Source organism: Bactrocera dorsalis, chromosome 4, assembly GCF_023373825.1.
Source record: "Bactrocera dorsalis isolate Fly_Bdor chromosome 4, ASM2337382v1, whole genome shotgun sequence".
Classification (NCBI taxonomy): domain Eukaryota; kingdom Metazoa; phylum Arthropoda; class Insecta; order Diptera; family Tephritidae; genus Bactrocera; species Bactrocera dorsalis.
The window spans coordinates 73,347,219-73,364,433 of record NC_064306.1 but is presented as its reverse complement, the minus strand read 5'-3'; the positions used below and the strand labels follow the sequence as shown (position 1 = coordinate 73,364,433).

Genomic DNA, 17,215 nt, shown 5'->3' with positions numbered 1-17,215 from the left:
GATGCGCAATTTGTATAATTACAATTTGCCATCCGTAACAATCGCCCCAATGCCAATAGCGCTCAAACCAAAACCAACACAAACACCAACAAAAACCACACTAGCAAAGCCAATGGATGAAAGCACAAAAAGCTCGCATGCTCAAGCCGCACGGGAGACGAGCCCGATTGCCAGCAAACAGATGAACACATTGACTCAGCTGCCCAAATGTGATGAGAAGCAACAGCAACAGCAACAACAACAATACCAATATCACTTACAACAATCACAACAACAGCAGCAGCAGCACCAACAACAGCAACAACAACACTACCTCTATACTGAGTACCAGCAATGGCGGCATGGTGACTCAGTACAACAAATGCAACAACCACATTCTCGCCAAGACGACGCATTCCATTTGCAGAATCTCATCAAACAACGACAAATAATGACCTTGTACGACTACTACATGTACCAACGGCACCCGTCGCCACCGATGCCGACGCAGGCCAAAGCGTTAGGTTCGGGTCTCGACTTGCGTGCCGAGTACGGACGAGTGGCTCGACTATAGCGACAAAAAACGTAGATCTAGAAAATTACAAAAACAATATAACAATAACATTAAAGCAATGCCATAACGTAGTGATAACTGTAAACCTTAGAAGTTAGCGACATACATACATTGACAACTGCAGAAAAGTATAGATTAGCGAAGAATTCACAATTTAAGCATTAGCAATTATATATACATACACACACATATGGATATACATATAAGGAAGTTAGCATAATTTTTCATATAAGATTCTCAACTCAGCTCTCTAGCAATTTAAAACGATAACTGCTCAACTATTTACAATATCTACATACATACAGACATACGTGTATATGTTGGAAGCACAAATCATTTTTTAGGTTAGGTGTACAATATTAGATGCATACTTGTAGGAGCTCAAGCATATACAAACGCATATACACATAGGTTTACTTGCAACATGCATACAAACAACTGTATATAGCTGCAAACCTTTATATTTACGCAGCATATAATTAGAAACCGCATACGTACTCGTTCTACATCGCACGACTTTTTCGTGCGGGACTTTTTATCTAAATGACCACCGTATCTCACAACTACCCACTGTGGCCTTCTATTGTGTCTACCACACGCACACGCACGCGCACGCATTCGGAGCGTGTATGTGTGCGTGCATATAAACTCCTTAATGTAGTCAATTCGAACTAGAAACCTTTTTACGGCATTTATAGTAATGCCCTTTACACATTTTTATAACTTATGTATCTCAACGGAACTATACCGGTGACAACGGACTTGTCGAACTCACTAGCCTTAGCTTACTGCAAACTGAACTAAAAACATAAAAAACTAGTATTTAATTATAAAAAATGCAAAATGGATCGGCGCCACATTGAAGCCTACACGCAGCGACACAAAAGACTCGAGCTACGAACTTCGTTGGGCGACGCGGAGACCTGTCGGCTCAGAGCAGAATGTGTGTGCATCGGCGGAGCAACAGCGCGAGCAGTCTCTGGTGTGCTCGGCAAAGAGTATTTATCAAAAACCTTAACGGCGTAAAAAGAAATTACAAAATTGATTCCCTGACCCAACCCCTTCAAAACAGACATCCAAACCGTGAAACCGTGAGCACTTTTGGCCCTGGAGCGATGAGCCCAAAGTACTAAAGCAATTAGTGGCTTATGACAACTCTACAAATAAGCAGCCTAACGAGGTTTTGGGTCAACCATGCCAAATTGTGATTGATTGAAGATACCAACGTCAAGGTTAGCAAATAAAAAGTCATCAACAACAAACTCGTAGCGAAAATAAACTGGAACTATTTCAAGTAGTTAGTTCACGTTCACGGACTATATCCACTCAAATAATTATGAATATATATCTTCATCTGTTAAACCGTTGTCTTTCACTCTACCTATTGGCCCTCACTATCCCTTTTGGGTCTAACAATCTCCTCTATTTCTCTCTCTCTCACATATACACTATCAAACTCACTCGACGACACCAGCAGGTGCAACTCTCCGTAATTATAATGAATCTTTTCACACAATCACTCACTCTTTCTCTCTCTATATATACATCTCTCTAAACTAGTTGGACCCTCTGTCCGGATATCAGTGTTAAAGGTCTCGTTCTCATTCACAACGTTATATTACATACATAGATAATATTTCACTGCTGTATTGTTGATATATCTCGTATTGATTCTAGCATACCGTTGGGCTAATTATCTAAATGCTATCCTATAAGACACTCCACTATCCATTCTGTCAGCTTGTAGTTAAATAATACATACATACATATGCACAGTGCATACGAAAGAACAATCATCTGGTGAAGAAAGCACGAATGCATACATATATACATACATGCAAACATATGTACATACGGTAAATATATGTACATACATATATCGATTGCCGCCTGAAGACTTTCTTTAGTGTACATTCTTACATTTGTACATACATATATACCTTCACAAGTAGAATAGTGAGCTGCTATGGAGCTCCAGTAAAACAGCTTCTGGGTCTACATCTGCTCTGCACTTTTCAACCTCACGCCTCTGCTGAGATTAACCGCTAAGTTCCTTGGTAGTGCTTATTTCTTTGATTTATCACTAGTTCGACTAACCCTTTCTCGCTTTTTTACTAAAACAGTTATTTATTTTTTATTTCTATTTTTATTTATTTTTAAGATTTATCTCTCTTATACTGAATTAGCTTCTTCATACATACATACTTATGTACATAAAGACGTGCATACGATTTAAAAGATTGAAGAAAAAAAAAGCAAAAAAATTGTTTTTTCAGTTTTTAAACTTAAAATTTATTTCTTTTATCGCTATACAAATAATCATATATGCGGTTCTACTGCTGAGAGATTCTGATGATCGTTCTTATATTCTCTCCACTCCGCTACATAAACTTATTCAACGGGGGTTTCTTCTGTAAATCATCTCTTCGTATTATTTCATCTTAAACGCCGTATTGACACTATGAACTCTACTGAACTCTCCAGAACTCTTCTGAACTCTACATGTAATCTTGGCGGAGTTTCGAACTGATGCCGCGAGAAGTTGTAGCTATAATCAGTATCTATATAAGTAACTGTCTCTCCGCATTCTTTCCTATTGTCTCCGTCACACGCCCTCGTTGTTTGGAACTCCACTGCGTTCTTCTTCTAATTAAAAAATACTCTTAAATCTCTTCTCTAATAAATATTTATAAACTCAACATGAACATACTTAATTTATAATGTATCTAGTACATCTCCTTTGAGTTTGGTAAGTTTTTGCTATATTTTACAGACCGTCATCTACGTATGTCCTTGCATAAGTAATTTAAGTAATGAATACGCCTATTATCTTTGCTTATGATTACTTAATTCATCAGCTAATCATTACTCATCAGCCTAGAAGCCATCACCCGAGCACACACACACGACATCGATCGGCATCATTATTGTATTTTTATGTCATCGTCAACAACCGAAATCATCAACTTCATTATCGTCATCATCACACACATACATACATACACCATGGCACATTCTCTCCCACTCGTTCATGTACATATATAAATTAACGCGAAAACACACACACATGCGCACACACTCGAAATTCATGCGCCGATCAAACAACTGCGCTTGCTTTGCCTTTTTGCTTTCGCTTTTATTTTTACTGTTATGCCGCTTTACATAGCCAGCGCCCGTGGCTTCGCCTGCGCTTTGCTTGCACCTGCATGCTTGACTCCCTTTGACTTGCTCGTAGCTCGTAATCTAACGCTTACCAATACATACGCATGTACATATATACAAATATACACACATATAAATATGTAGGTAGTAGTAAAATTGTTGCATGCCACATTTGTTATTTTGAGCATTTCATTTGTGTTTTTGTCTTAATTTATTATGTAAATATATTTCGAACTCTTTCTATTGTATTTATTTACCGTTAAAAGTGATATTTTAAGTTGGAAAATATATATTACGCTAAGTAACTCAAGTAAGCGCGTAGAATTGCCTATCCGAAAATTTAGCCTAACAAAAGCACAGAGAAAAACAAAGCTATGATGCGATGCGGTGCTCTCGCCAGCAGTTCTACGCCTTCTTGGGCGTTAGTCGAGTTACTTCATTATTATAAATTTCAACTACGCAAACTTTTTTCAACTTTCGCTTTAAAAAAGGAGTTTTGCTACAATACTTATTTAGAATATTTTATAGAAAAAAAGATAAATTTTTTTTGAAATCGCGCTTTCAGAGCGATCACTACATAACATACAAACTGCTTTTCCAATTCTAAATTATTTGTATATTTAACCTAGAGGTGGTTTCGAATACTTCCACATTTACTCTTACACAATTCAACTAGTTTAAGCCTCTCTCCAGCTACCTCTCCTCTCGCTTTAAAATTAAAAAAAAAAATAATAACTTAAATATAATACGAACTCTATCTCAAATATTTCGCTAGTAAACAATTGTATACTTGTATATTAATAAATATTATTTCTCATTTCTACGCGTACTATCTCACTCTTTACACGCGCACACACACACACTTTTGATTTCCTTTTACTTCTCGAAGAGACCATGCTACGCCGGATTCTTTTTCATCGATTACTAATCTCAATTTTCTTTACCCTTTGCTTGTCCTCTTTCCCCCTTTAGGTGCACACACAGCCATCCGCTCAGCAGCCACGTCACCAACTAGTTCGGCCTCATCGCCACCTTCACCGCCTACAGCCCTCACCTCGCCGTCGCCCTCTTCACTGAGCTCGCTAGCATGCAACGGCGGCGTTGGTGTTGGCAGCGGCGTCGGCGGCAGCCTCTTCAACATGCACAGCTCATCACCGCCACGCCCCGGCAGCGGCGGCAACATCACGCCCAACGGCACAGCTAGCGGCGGCACACTGCCTGCAACGCCCACTTTGACAACCACACCACCACAAATGCCGCTACGCATGCCGCCACCCACCAGCGGCGGCATCAACGAGCCGCAGGAGTGTCCCTACTGCCGACGCACCTTTTCGTGCTATTACTCGCTGAAGCGGCACTTCCAGGACAAGCACGAACAGTCCGACACATTGTATGTCTGTGAGTTCTGCCACCGACGCTATCGCACCAAGAACTCGCTCACCACACACAAGAGCCTGCAGCACCGCGGCTCAAGCGGCATGCTAAAGCGCCTACTGAAGACATCCGCCATCAAGAATGTGCTCGTGCCACCACACCATCATCATCATCACCATCTGACGCATCCGCGCGCCAGCCTCTTTGACTTCACCAGCGAGCTGGGACAGCCACCACCGGGCATCCAATAGGATTTCAGATGGAATGCGATTTTCTAGAGGACCCACTAAGTTAAGCGTGGGCGCGCAGTCGGCTATCGGATTTATGTAAACTCATACATACATACATATTTACAATTCTACTTTTGCATAGGCGAGCATACTAATTTACTTATTTTGATTATTGTACTTGTAATTGAGTAATGCTTGGACATTGCTGCATGTAATTTGGAATCAGTTTGGTCGATTTTATTTCATAAACTGCCCACACACACTCACACACACGCGGTTAAGAGCGCGGCCACAGCGCCGCGCAAGTGCAATACATAACGGAAGCGAAGATAGGGCGGCAAATCGCTGGAAACTGGCTTCAAACGCAATAAGAAAACACACACACACAGCAGAAGTGCAACAGTGGAGGAGGAGTAACATAAATATAAGCGAACGGATCATTGTAAATAAACACACACACACACATACATATGCAGTTCTAAGCAAATATTTAGTAGTATTGAGAACGTCTAATTTCTATTAATGTAGCTACATTTAATCCTAGTTTACTTACAATTACCGTTAGATTAATTATTATGAATTATTTACTTACTGCAAAGCTAAGATGCATAGAAACCATACTTGTACGATAGTTCTTGGCCAAATTGGAAAGAGAATGAAGGACTTAAATAGTGAGTACGGCCTCCACAGAGCCGGCACGCGGCGAATGCAGCGGCGGGGGGTTGGCAATTGCCTTCCCCTTATCATACTTGTACATATCATGGCGTATACGCGAAGTTAGCAACTTACCTTTCGGATCTTATCTAGCAAAATTTAAACTGATTAGCAGAAATCAAGCGAAAAAAGCAAAATAAATTAACGCACAATTTCCAACGCCCCTGCCGCTGCACGCCTCTGCCTTTATATGGAGAGGACCGAGGAGCAAATAGTTTATTGTGCAACATAGAGTTTAGTGATCGGTTTCTTGTGTTTCGCCATTTACATTTACTAATTTTGAATTCGTTTCGAAGGCGCGACAAAATCTCTAAAAATCAAATGTATTCCAACTGAACAAAAACAAAACAAACAAACATAAAATCTAAAATCTAAAATCAATTAATTAAACTCAGTAATTGTTAAAAAGTCTGGTGAAGTGTTAAGAAGTTTTTAGCCAAAAGAATAAGAGAAAACCACTTGGAAATAGGTACGCAGATCAGCACAAGAAACTGGCAGCGATTGGTGATTTTAATTAGGCGTAATTTGGTGCCAAAGCGGTTTCAGCCGTTTGCATTTCTTAATTAATTATGATAATAAAGTAAATATAGAGCGAAAAGGAGGACCAATTTGTACTAAAATCGCATAGTTTATTGCGTTTATTGCAAATCTGGATACTTACACACAAGTATGTAGTATATACATACATACATACAAACATGTATACATAATTAAATGCATTAATTAAACTTAATTATATGTAAATGTAAAATGAACTTTATCAGGGATTAATATCAGTAGAATGTCCTTTTTTCTATGCAATTAAATATATTAAATCAATGAAGAAAGAAAAACAAAAACAAAAAACAACAACAACATAAATAAAAGAAAAACAAACTTAACCTTACATTTAAGCATACAAATTGAAACCTTAAAATGGAATCTAAGAAATTTATTGCAACTTACAAACATATATGTATACAATACACACGCAAACACGCACACAAATCTAACAGTAAGTGACCAATTATACACACACTCACATACATATGAAAGACGCAGACATATTTATGCAAAATGCACAACAACAAACTCAGTGATTTTCACCAGTGAAGTACAAATTACTTGAAATTTATACAAACAAATGAAAATGAAATGCAAATAAAACGTAAAAAATATTAAAATATATAAAAAAGTAAATAAAATAGATTTGCATAACTGTTTTGGAAGCTTAGATTTGTAATTGCATAAAACATGTACAAACACACATTTACAAAGAAGAAGAATTATTGAAAAAGAAAAACACACCTGCAAACCTAAGCAGTTTGAAAAACGTCAAGAAATTCAGCACGAAAAGCCTCAAAAACCTCAAGGTTTTCATTTCATCAATGGAAATCGCACAATTTTCACAGCGAAAGTGTGGCAATTGTTGAAAAAAAAGTTTTTAAAAGTTAAAATAAAAACAAAAACAAACGTATTTTTCTAAATGTACATTAAAAGGATTTTCGCTCAAAGTAGAACACATTTTTATTAACTATGTAAGCGTGTAAATATCAAAGCAAACTTAAAACAAGTAATTATATGCCAAGAAAACTATAAGTTGAAACATATTCAAAGTTCACGAATTATATTTAGAAGAGAACAACAAAACAGGAACATGTAATTTTAGTATTTAAAAAACAAAATAACACTTTGCCAGTATCAAGCGCGCCGACTTGGCAGCGCCACTGTCGAATTGCTATTTTGCGCATATCCGTAAATTGACTCAGGAAATACTACTTATAAATTATAAATTATAAACTAACAAATAAATATGTATGTATATCTAAACAGACAGAACAAAAACAAGGCATAAATGTAGCACAAGCAGGCTTTTAAGCGCAAGCAGACAGCTTAAGACGCTAGCAACAAGAGCGCTTGTAGCACAAAAGCAGATTCACGGCGAAAGTCACACCACAAGCAGCCAATGTTGCGCACCCAACTAATCAAACCGTGCCCAACAAAAGTCAAAAAATATTAATAAACAAGCGCGCATTGTACAGTTAGTGGCGGACTTTCGAGCAAATTTCGCGGTTCGCGGACTTAACACAGCTCCAGTAGGGTTCCCTTTGCCAGCGCATAAGTGCCAAGTAGCGCCAAGTGCGCCGGCGCAGTTACAGCTGCGTTTCAATACTTTGCAAAGCAAGCCAAGAGCGTTGGCATCACGTGACTCAGCTAACAGCTATCGACTCAGTGCTAATGAATGTTTCAAAGTTTAAGCGCGTATGTACATACATATGTAGTTGCATAGGCGCCATGTAGGTTATGTGTATGTGTCTAGCTGTAGACGACAGAGTTTCCTTAAATTGTAATTGTATAATTTATTTTTAATGATTTTTAACTAATTTTAATTTTGTTTTGTTTTTGTCTATTGTACTCTTTAATACTTAATGAATTCGTATTTTTCGTAAGTGTAGTTTAAAACAAAAATATGAAAAAATACAAAAAGAAAAAAACAAAAACAAAAACAAATAACGGCGTGTGTTGGTATTCATGCGCGATAATTTATTAATTTTTTTTTATCAAAATTTTAAACATTTAAAATTAAAAAACATACAACAAACTGTGATCTATTTTCTCTCAAATTTACATACAAAATTCTTGTTTGGCTGTTAACTATTTTTACACAAAATAAGAGGTATTCAAATATTCGAAAAAATATTATGAATTAAGCAAATACTTTTTTGTACAAAATTTATGTTTAGGCCTAACGTGCAAATTTATATGATTTTATTTATGTATATTTTTTAATTTTCGGTGCGACTCAAATCATCTAAATTTATACACACCCACACACATACAAAGAATACAGACACAATTACAAATTATAATTAGTTTGTACATAAGTTAAAAGAGTGTATTGTATTTATTTTATTGCTTTAATATACATATTATAACCATTACAGTTAATTTTACTTTTTCTCAAAATTAGAAATGCGTTCTTACACGAACGCCGCTAAAATTTCAAACTCTTAAACCATTTTTGAATTTGTTGATAAAGTGAAAATATAAGAAAATTAAAAAAAAAATAATTGGCTTTTATTTTTTACACTAATCGCTGAAATAACATATTCTAGATCTAGGAATTATGCACTGCTGACGCTTGCCTTGACCTTTTGTTTTGAGTGGTTGTTATACGCCTTTTAATTTGACTTTGGTACAGTTGTGCACATGGAGAAGACTATTTTTACTCAATTATAGCCAACAATATTTTGTGAATATCGAAATATAATAGTAACTCACTTACTTGGGAACTAAAATAATGTTTCGAAATAGCAAATCTATCAATGCTGGCCTGCCACTCTGTACAGTGCTGCGCTAAATAACAGCCTAAACTGATTTCCGTAGTTGTTTTAAGATGCCGAAATACCTCGTTATTGAGCTCGTCAGATCACACCAAAACCACTCAGGGGCGAAAAACTCTCAGGGAGATTTCCTCAAAAGCGGCGCATATCACAAACACATCCATGATTCAAAACCATTGTATAAAAAATGTATACTAAAAAAAAGTGTTGTAATAAAAGAGTTGACTCGTTAGATAATTGGAAAATTTATTGTACTTTAGTCAAAATTATTGAAAGAAATTTAACTTTAATCTAAATTGAGACCCAATAAGAATATGTTCAAAATTTTGCTCTTCTACACCAAACGAATATTTCGAAATTAAGTATATAAACGATGTATAAATTGAGAGACAAATTTTGAGAACAAAAACAAAATCTGTGATTTGACAAAAATTTATTAAAAATAATAATAATAATACAAAATTTTTAATTTGTAATATAAATGAGTTTAACTAAATGCGAAATTCAAAAAATTAAAATCTTGCACTCTTTTTCGATTTTCTGTATTGACATTAAAATTATATTGTAAGAAAAATAAAATTAGTGTAAATGTTACGATTTACTGTGTCTCCAATCAGTATCTTTCGGCGATAAATAAGAAAAAGCCTGCTTAAACATTAATTAACGAGACTTCAATACCTTATTTACCCACTTATGTACATAAGGAAGGGCCTAAACAACTTCCTCAATTTTCTTTTATTCCATACAAGCAAACACATATGCTAAGCAACAGCGAAATATTATTCGAATCTTCTGCGAATTTATCCTAAAATTTTGATGAGAAAGTCATAAACGTAAACAATGCAAAACTCATTCGGTAACAGCACGCTTTATTCTCAACTACCGAATAGTTTTCAAATTTACTCATCCGCGTCCATACACAGCTTAAGGTAAAACCTGTTCAATATATTGAAATATAAATATTATATATAAAATAAAGCCATGAAAATTATATAGTGTGGAGAGACACACAGATACGGGTGTATATGTATCTATGTACGCACGAGTGCAATTTTGCATTTGTATCTGCTAGAATTCAAATGGAGAAAAAACAAAAGGCGATCTTAATATCAAATTGTGTGAGTTTTTAAGATATCAAATCAGCCAAATGTACGCAAAAAGAAATCAAATAAAATAAAAATCAATATTATATTGTTTGCAATTTGGTTTTATTTCGATTCAGTAATATGCACATACATATGTATATGTATATAGACCTGAGAAACGTGGAAATTCTGTAAAAGAGCGGCAACTATACATGCCGTTTGTATATTACCCACCAAGCCACTTCTACCGGAACTCCAGTACTTTAAAATGAGAATGGAAACTAGTACATATACATACATACATTCAGAAATGAACGATCACATGTACACAAGAGTTTCGGTTAGTTTTGTCAGTTCGCCCTTAGTCGGCTATTAGACGAAGCAACTTTTGTTGCTAATTCTGGGGCGATTCTCTTTTGCTGTCGCCCATTATATGCTGAATACAATGCTTACGACACGACATGGCATCACGACAGTGAACTAAAAACGGCGTTGTACATCCTAATACATGAACGCATGTACACAAGACAACACAGCTCTCCATTTTGCATGTACACAATTTCGTTGTGGCCATACTAATACCTTGCACTTCAATGAAATTTTAATATTTTGTTCAAATTGAAATTTTTTATGCAAAAAATAAGTAAATAGGTATATATTTTTGTTTTTAATTATCAATTGTTATTACAAATGGTAAAATAGAGCTATTTTATGTTCTTGTTTGTAAAATAACGTTAAGTTTGTAAGAGCTGTGAATAATTTTACATTTTACATATTGGTGGCATCACCACTCTTCCTCATCTCTCTATCTTCCATTCTACTGTCAACTCTACTGTCGTCCTAATGTCGTTGACAAATATAGGAGTATATTGAAGTTAGCGAGAACGACAATCGTCAGTCTGCAGTCGTGTAGTCGTGCAGCTGTCAAAATAACAGTGTCCATAAGAACGTGTGTATTTTAATATTTGACAGATGTCGTCTGTCGCCAGCATTGTATACGGCTTCATACGAGCAATTTGTGTTGCGCAACTCTGTTCGAGTTTTTTTCTCATTCTCTTTCACTTTACTTTAACCCATTGTCGTTTCTTTTCCTTATATGTAGGTATTTGGGCCACTCTATCACATATATTAATCAGTTCTGTGAATTAAGAAATTCATGTAATTTATAATTCAAAATTAAAACAAAGATTATATAACAGACCTTCACATATATCACCCTTTTCACTATCGTCTGAATCAATTTGTATGGCTTCCTCCATTCATTTCACAATATGTTTAATGAATTCGATTTTTTCGTCATACTCCATTTTCTAAAATATTTATATTATATTATGTATATTTGTATACATATTAGCAAATTACTTACCAAAACATGAAATTAAATTTTTTAAATATATTCAAAATATTAATTTCAAAAAAAATATACGCAAATGCAACTAGGTACTACGAATGCCGAAAAACGTCGCAGCGAACTGTTACGAATAAGAACACAAAGCGTGTTGCTGAACACTGGAAACTTGGCGTGATTCTACTCTTCTCGTCGCCCCCTCGCCTATAAACCAAGAGTTGCCGCAACAAAAGTTGCTTTGTGTAATAGCCGACTTACGGGGCATCTCGACAGGATAAAATTTATGTCATACTAACTGTCAAATCCATTGCTATTGCCATTGTCAAATCTGTATGTGGGCATTTGTTAACATAACATAATCATTTGCGAAAAGGCGTCGGGTAGGTACGTTTACGCTGATGTAGCGCATGTTTTGAGCTCTTGAACTGTTTAAATCTTTTATGAGGAAAATAAAAAAAGGATTAACGATCCTTTTTTTACAAATGTATTTCTGGGAAAAATAAGAACTCATATTTTTCGACTACTATATAATAATTGTGACATAATTTTTATATACCAGTTAAAATAATAAATTAATTTGTATACTTTTTCTGTTAATTATCAATATTAAAATAAATATTATTTTTTTGGAAAAATGTTATTTTGAAAATGTATTTTATTTTTATAATACAACACAATCGTCTTAATACTCGCTCTTCTAAATTTCATATTACCGAAATGAAAATGCCGTCGGCATATGTGCAAATGGGATATGTTGCCGCTTCGAAATTTTCATAGAAATGAAAACTGCGCTGTCAAACTGCTGAAGTGACAGCTTATTGCTTACAATATATGGCACTCTAATTAGTATTCCATATATTGTAAGCAATAAGCAATATGGAGTCTCCACAGGGAATAAGCACGGCAATACAGTTAGTAAGCCATAGATTTTATCCTGTGGAGATGCCCCGTTAATAAACTGATAGCGCTCTCTGGTAACTAACCTGTAATGAAACCACTAGTTGGCTTGGTGGCCAAGTAAATTTTTTCAGCAATCTTCTGTCACCATCTTGTCAAAACCATTCCTAACTCATCTCTCCTTGGAAGTGAAAGAGCAATTGCCAAACTTCAAAACCTCCCGAACTCTGTCAACTGTCATTTAGCGATAGGTTCCAAAAAATATTTAAACGGAGAGATGTTGGCCCGTTAAAGACCACTAATAAACAAGTAAAGAAGGGTGCAAGCGAACAACGGAAAATAGGAATCCAAGAAATTTTATATAAAAATATACTACATGTATATAACTCAAACACTGACCGGAGTATTCGACGTAAGGTTTGTCAGAGAAACGAAATTTATTATATTGTATGTAGTATATGGGAGTTGGTGTAGTATCCACCCGATTTCATTTATAAACTATTATCATGCCATATACTAAAAAGTATTCCCTGGATTATGGAGTAAAATCAGCCGGATATTAGTTATATGGTGGCTAGGTCAAGTTTTCGCCTAATTTTATCTATTTTAGACACAAAGATACAGTGTTATGAGCAAAACACGCTAAGTAATTCATAGAGATAACTCAAATATTGGCCGACATATGCAGTATAAAGTCACTGCTATTAATTTTCAACAGAAAGTGATTAAAACCATTTATATCAGTTGTTATTCTCGCTAAATTAAAAATATTTCTAATATTTCCGACGGCAGTAGAGACGAGTATTGATGGCACTAATATGTAATATGTAAAATTATTCAAAGCTCCAACAAACCTGATTTTATTTTACACAGAGAAGCTTAAAATTACTCTGTTTATATTATATGTAAAAACAATTCACGCCGCCATTTGAAGTTCACTGTCGTGCCGCTATCTATGTGTTCACCACATAAATGGTAAAAGTACCAACACTGCTTGTAGTTTGACAGATGGGATTTGACAGAAGAATCAACAGTTCATTTTAAAACAGAGCTAAGAACAAGGAAAGAACTAAGTAAACAAAAATTTCCGCTGAATTTGCAAAAGTGTACACATTAAGAACTATAATTGCTTGATTGTTGTTGCGTGTTAATAAACTTCACTTGAGCAGTCAACATTCAAATTGAAAATATCGCTCTACTAGATGTGTTTTACCGAGTGCTTTGTGAACGAAACGAATTCACGCGTAAAATCGACGCACATCAAAAAAAATACCGTGGAGCACATGTGGACTGTGTAACTCATTTCTAAGTTTTCCAATAAGACATTTTGTACAAGGGTGTCATGCTGTTGGTCAGAAACGAAAAAGTTACTTTGCGGGACGCCATTTGCAATTTTTGGATGCCATAATCACAGCTCGGATGATTTTCTCTTCGTAGTTAACTGCGCTTTTAATTTCGTGTGGTTCAATATATAACTCAGTTTACAGATCCGTTCAAAGGTGTTAAATATTTTGTTTGTGAACTAACTCTTCTTTATATTAATAATATATCTAACAAATTTTTTTAGTTCCACGTTGATTCTTCTGCATCATGTTAAGTGGCCTCGAGTGCAGCACGTATTCCCTCAACAAATAAAAACTTAAAAAACCGACGACATATTGCACGAAAGGAAAAAAACAACAATGTCAAATGATTTCGTTAGTGCATCAAATTGTGTGAAGATGTCTCCACTTCCCATTTCGCCAGTTCCCGACACAAATATACCTGCAACCACTCTCCGTACACAAATTCTGATTTCGTAGGTAATTTAGTTACCTTTTGCGGATTCTAAGATCAACGACTGTTCCACTGGAATAATGCGTTTAAATTTTGAAAAACTATTTTCCTGCAATAAACGAAGAAAATTGCCGTGCGAAATACGAATCATGCCATAGCGTCATTTTCCTTTTGTATTTCGAATGAGTAAAGCTGCTACGTTATTACAGGAATCAACGGTGCTTTATGAGACCTTAAAACACAGCCTTGGCAAAAATTGCAATAGGTAAGTTATTTTATATCGCAATTAAAGCAGATTTTTCATTTGGCTTCATTTCTTGCAGAAATACATCCATTTCTAAATAATTTCCTTAGAGGCATCCACAAAGTAAAATTGCATCTCGAAAATCCTAAATAGCGAACTATTTTCAACGAATATCCAGTTTAATGGCAAAAGAAAACAAATGCAGTACCTTAAGTAAGTTTGCAGAATTAGTGCATCAAAGTTCAAAGTTTACTAAGTTAAGATTCTCCACTTCCCATTTCGCCAGTTCCCGACACAAATACACTTGCAACCACTCTCCGTACACAAATTCTGGTAATTTAGTTACCTTTTGCGGATTCTAAGATCAACGACTGTTCCACTGGAATAATACGTTTAAATTTTGAAAAACTTTTTTCCTGCAATAAACGAAGCAAATTGCCGTGCGAAATACGAATCATGCCATAGCGTCATTTTCCTTTTGTATTTCGAGTGAATAAAGCTGCTACGTCATTGCAGGAATCAACGGTGCTTTATGAGACCTTAAAACACAGCCTTGGCAAAAATTGCAATAGGTAAGTTATTTTATAATGCAATTAAAGCAGATTTTTCATTTGGCTTCATTTCTTGCAGAAATACATCCATTTATAAATAATTTCCTTAGAGGCATCCACAAAGTAAAATTGCATCTCGAAAATCCTAAATAGCGAACTATTTTCAACGAATATCCAGTTTAATGGCAAAAGAAAACAAATGCAGTATCTAAAGTAAGTTTACAAAATTATATATTCACGAAAGTTCGAAGTTTACTAAGTTAATATTTAACAGATGAAATTTGCAATATTCTAACAATTACGGCTTATAAGATTTAATAGAGTAAACGCCCGTCGTCAGAATACATTAAGTTTATGATATAGTTTCACAATATATTTGAACATTTAGAATTTACATTTATATAAGTAGAATAATAATATTTCGTACAGTTTGGCGGTTGAATTGAAAAAAAAAAACTATTTTGTGTAACTGTTAAATACTTATCGCTACTTAAACCTAACTCAGCAAGCGTTCGACAAGGTATAAAACAAAGTATTTATTAATTGATAAACAGTATTACAAAAACTTAACACTATTTCGAATATTGCTGGAATAAACCGTATCGAGTTTCGCGAGAATGTTATATCACTTATAGTATGTTAGCAACAGCTATGTCACTTATATGCATATAGATATACATATATTTATTTATTTATTGCAGCACTAAAGAGAGAAGAACAAAAGATAATCTTTTTATTAATTTGCATATGTTGAGATAAACATAAGAAAGTAGTAAATCATAAATTTTGTGCTATTTAACATTATTTCCTTGAATTTAGATTTGAAGCTTGATAAATCAATTTTTGAGCTGTATAAATTACTTTTAATCAGGTTTATTACTTTGAATATTATGGCAATTTGCTTCTAATTGAAAATTGGTTCTTATGATCGACCCAGCCTAAGTCGGAGCTACCGATTACTATCAAGGCAATGGTTTTTATTGTAGGTGCGTGCGTCATCATGCGATATCCTTGATGCGCTCTTGCATTTTTTATACGTCTTGGCATTGGTGATGATAATCATGATTATGTTGATAATATGCAATTTATCATCTATCTCTGTTTATGTTTGCCAGTTTAACAGCTATGTTAACTAGCACAGAGTTAGATTTACTTTTCTACTTTCCAGATATCTTTGTCATGCTTTGCTTTTTGCAAATGCCATGTTACGGTTTGAAAGTGTGACAAGCGGTTAGTGCCGCCTGCCTTCAAAATATGTATTATTCCTGCACCCCGCAAACACAGAAGGGTATGTGAGGGCCTATAATGGTCCCATACAACGGGTATCATTTCTTATATGTATCTATATTACCAAAATAACTTCGCATTAGCGCGGAAATCCTATAAAAAAAAAAAAGCTTACTCTTGCCTACAATCTAAAGTTAATTCTTTATTTCATAGAATACGTATTTATAAGTTCCAATATTGTTTACTTAATACTAACTGCGCAGTTCAAAACTTACTGGAATGAACTGGAATTTCTTAACTCCACTAATGTTTATAAATTCAAGCTGACTTCGCTTTATTTTATTTATGACAGTTTTGTTTATATTATCCGTTATGCTATTGAGCTAAAGGCAATGTCAATTCCCTCTTTTTCAAGTATCCAACTCATTCTTATTTTTGTATATGCCTGTTCTTATGTTGCAGCTCGTTGTCCCCTATATCGCCCAGTATTTTAAAGTTTTCCCCCACTACTCTCTCGTACAGGAAAATGTATGGCACAGTGAATTTTTACCTAAGAAATGGTTGATATTGTTAACACGTTATGTTTTGTTAGGCGGCTGAACATTCCGCTGTGCGCTGCTATGTGACCTTTTTGTCGCTTGTTGTCGATTCAGCACTCGAATCTACATCCAAGTTAATGGTTAGCCACCGCACCATGGATAATACGTTCTTTTAAATTGCAAAATTGAAAT

At 35.1% G+C, this 17,215-nt stretch overlaps 2 protein-coding genes across 3 annotated transcripts in view; both read left to right on the top strand.

Moving 5' to 3' along the window:
• The first annotated feature begins 1 nt into the window (after position 1).
• LOC125778498 (uncharacterized) lies at positions 2 to 4,826 on the top strand. The gene is made up of 2 exons (XM_049456671.1): positions 2 to 1,785; positions 4,688 to 4,826. Exon 1 carries the CDS (start codon positions 2 to 4, stop codon positions 551 to 553), a length of 552 nt encoding a protein of 183 aa, XP_049312628.1. The 3' UTR covers positions 554 to 1,785; positions 4,688 to 4,826.
• An 8,893-nt stretch (positions 4,827 to 13,719) lies between these two features.
• Positions 13,720 to 17,215, top strand: part of LOC105232950 (uncharacterized) — a 249,592-nt gene continuing 246,096 nt past the window's right edge. Inside the window, exons 1-4 of one of the 2 annotated variants that reach the window (XM_049455343.1) lie at positions 13,720 to 14,185; positions 14,254 to 14,727; positions 14,786 to 15,278; positions 15,337 to 15,470. The gene's annotated coding sequence lies outside the window, so the exon portion shown is untranslated. The remainder of the gene's footprint in view (positions 14,186 to 14,253; positions 14,728 to 14,785; positions 15,279 to 15,336; positions 15,471 to 17,215) is intronic. The other variant, XM_049455344.1, reaches the window with a different exon arrangement.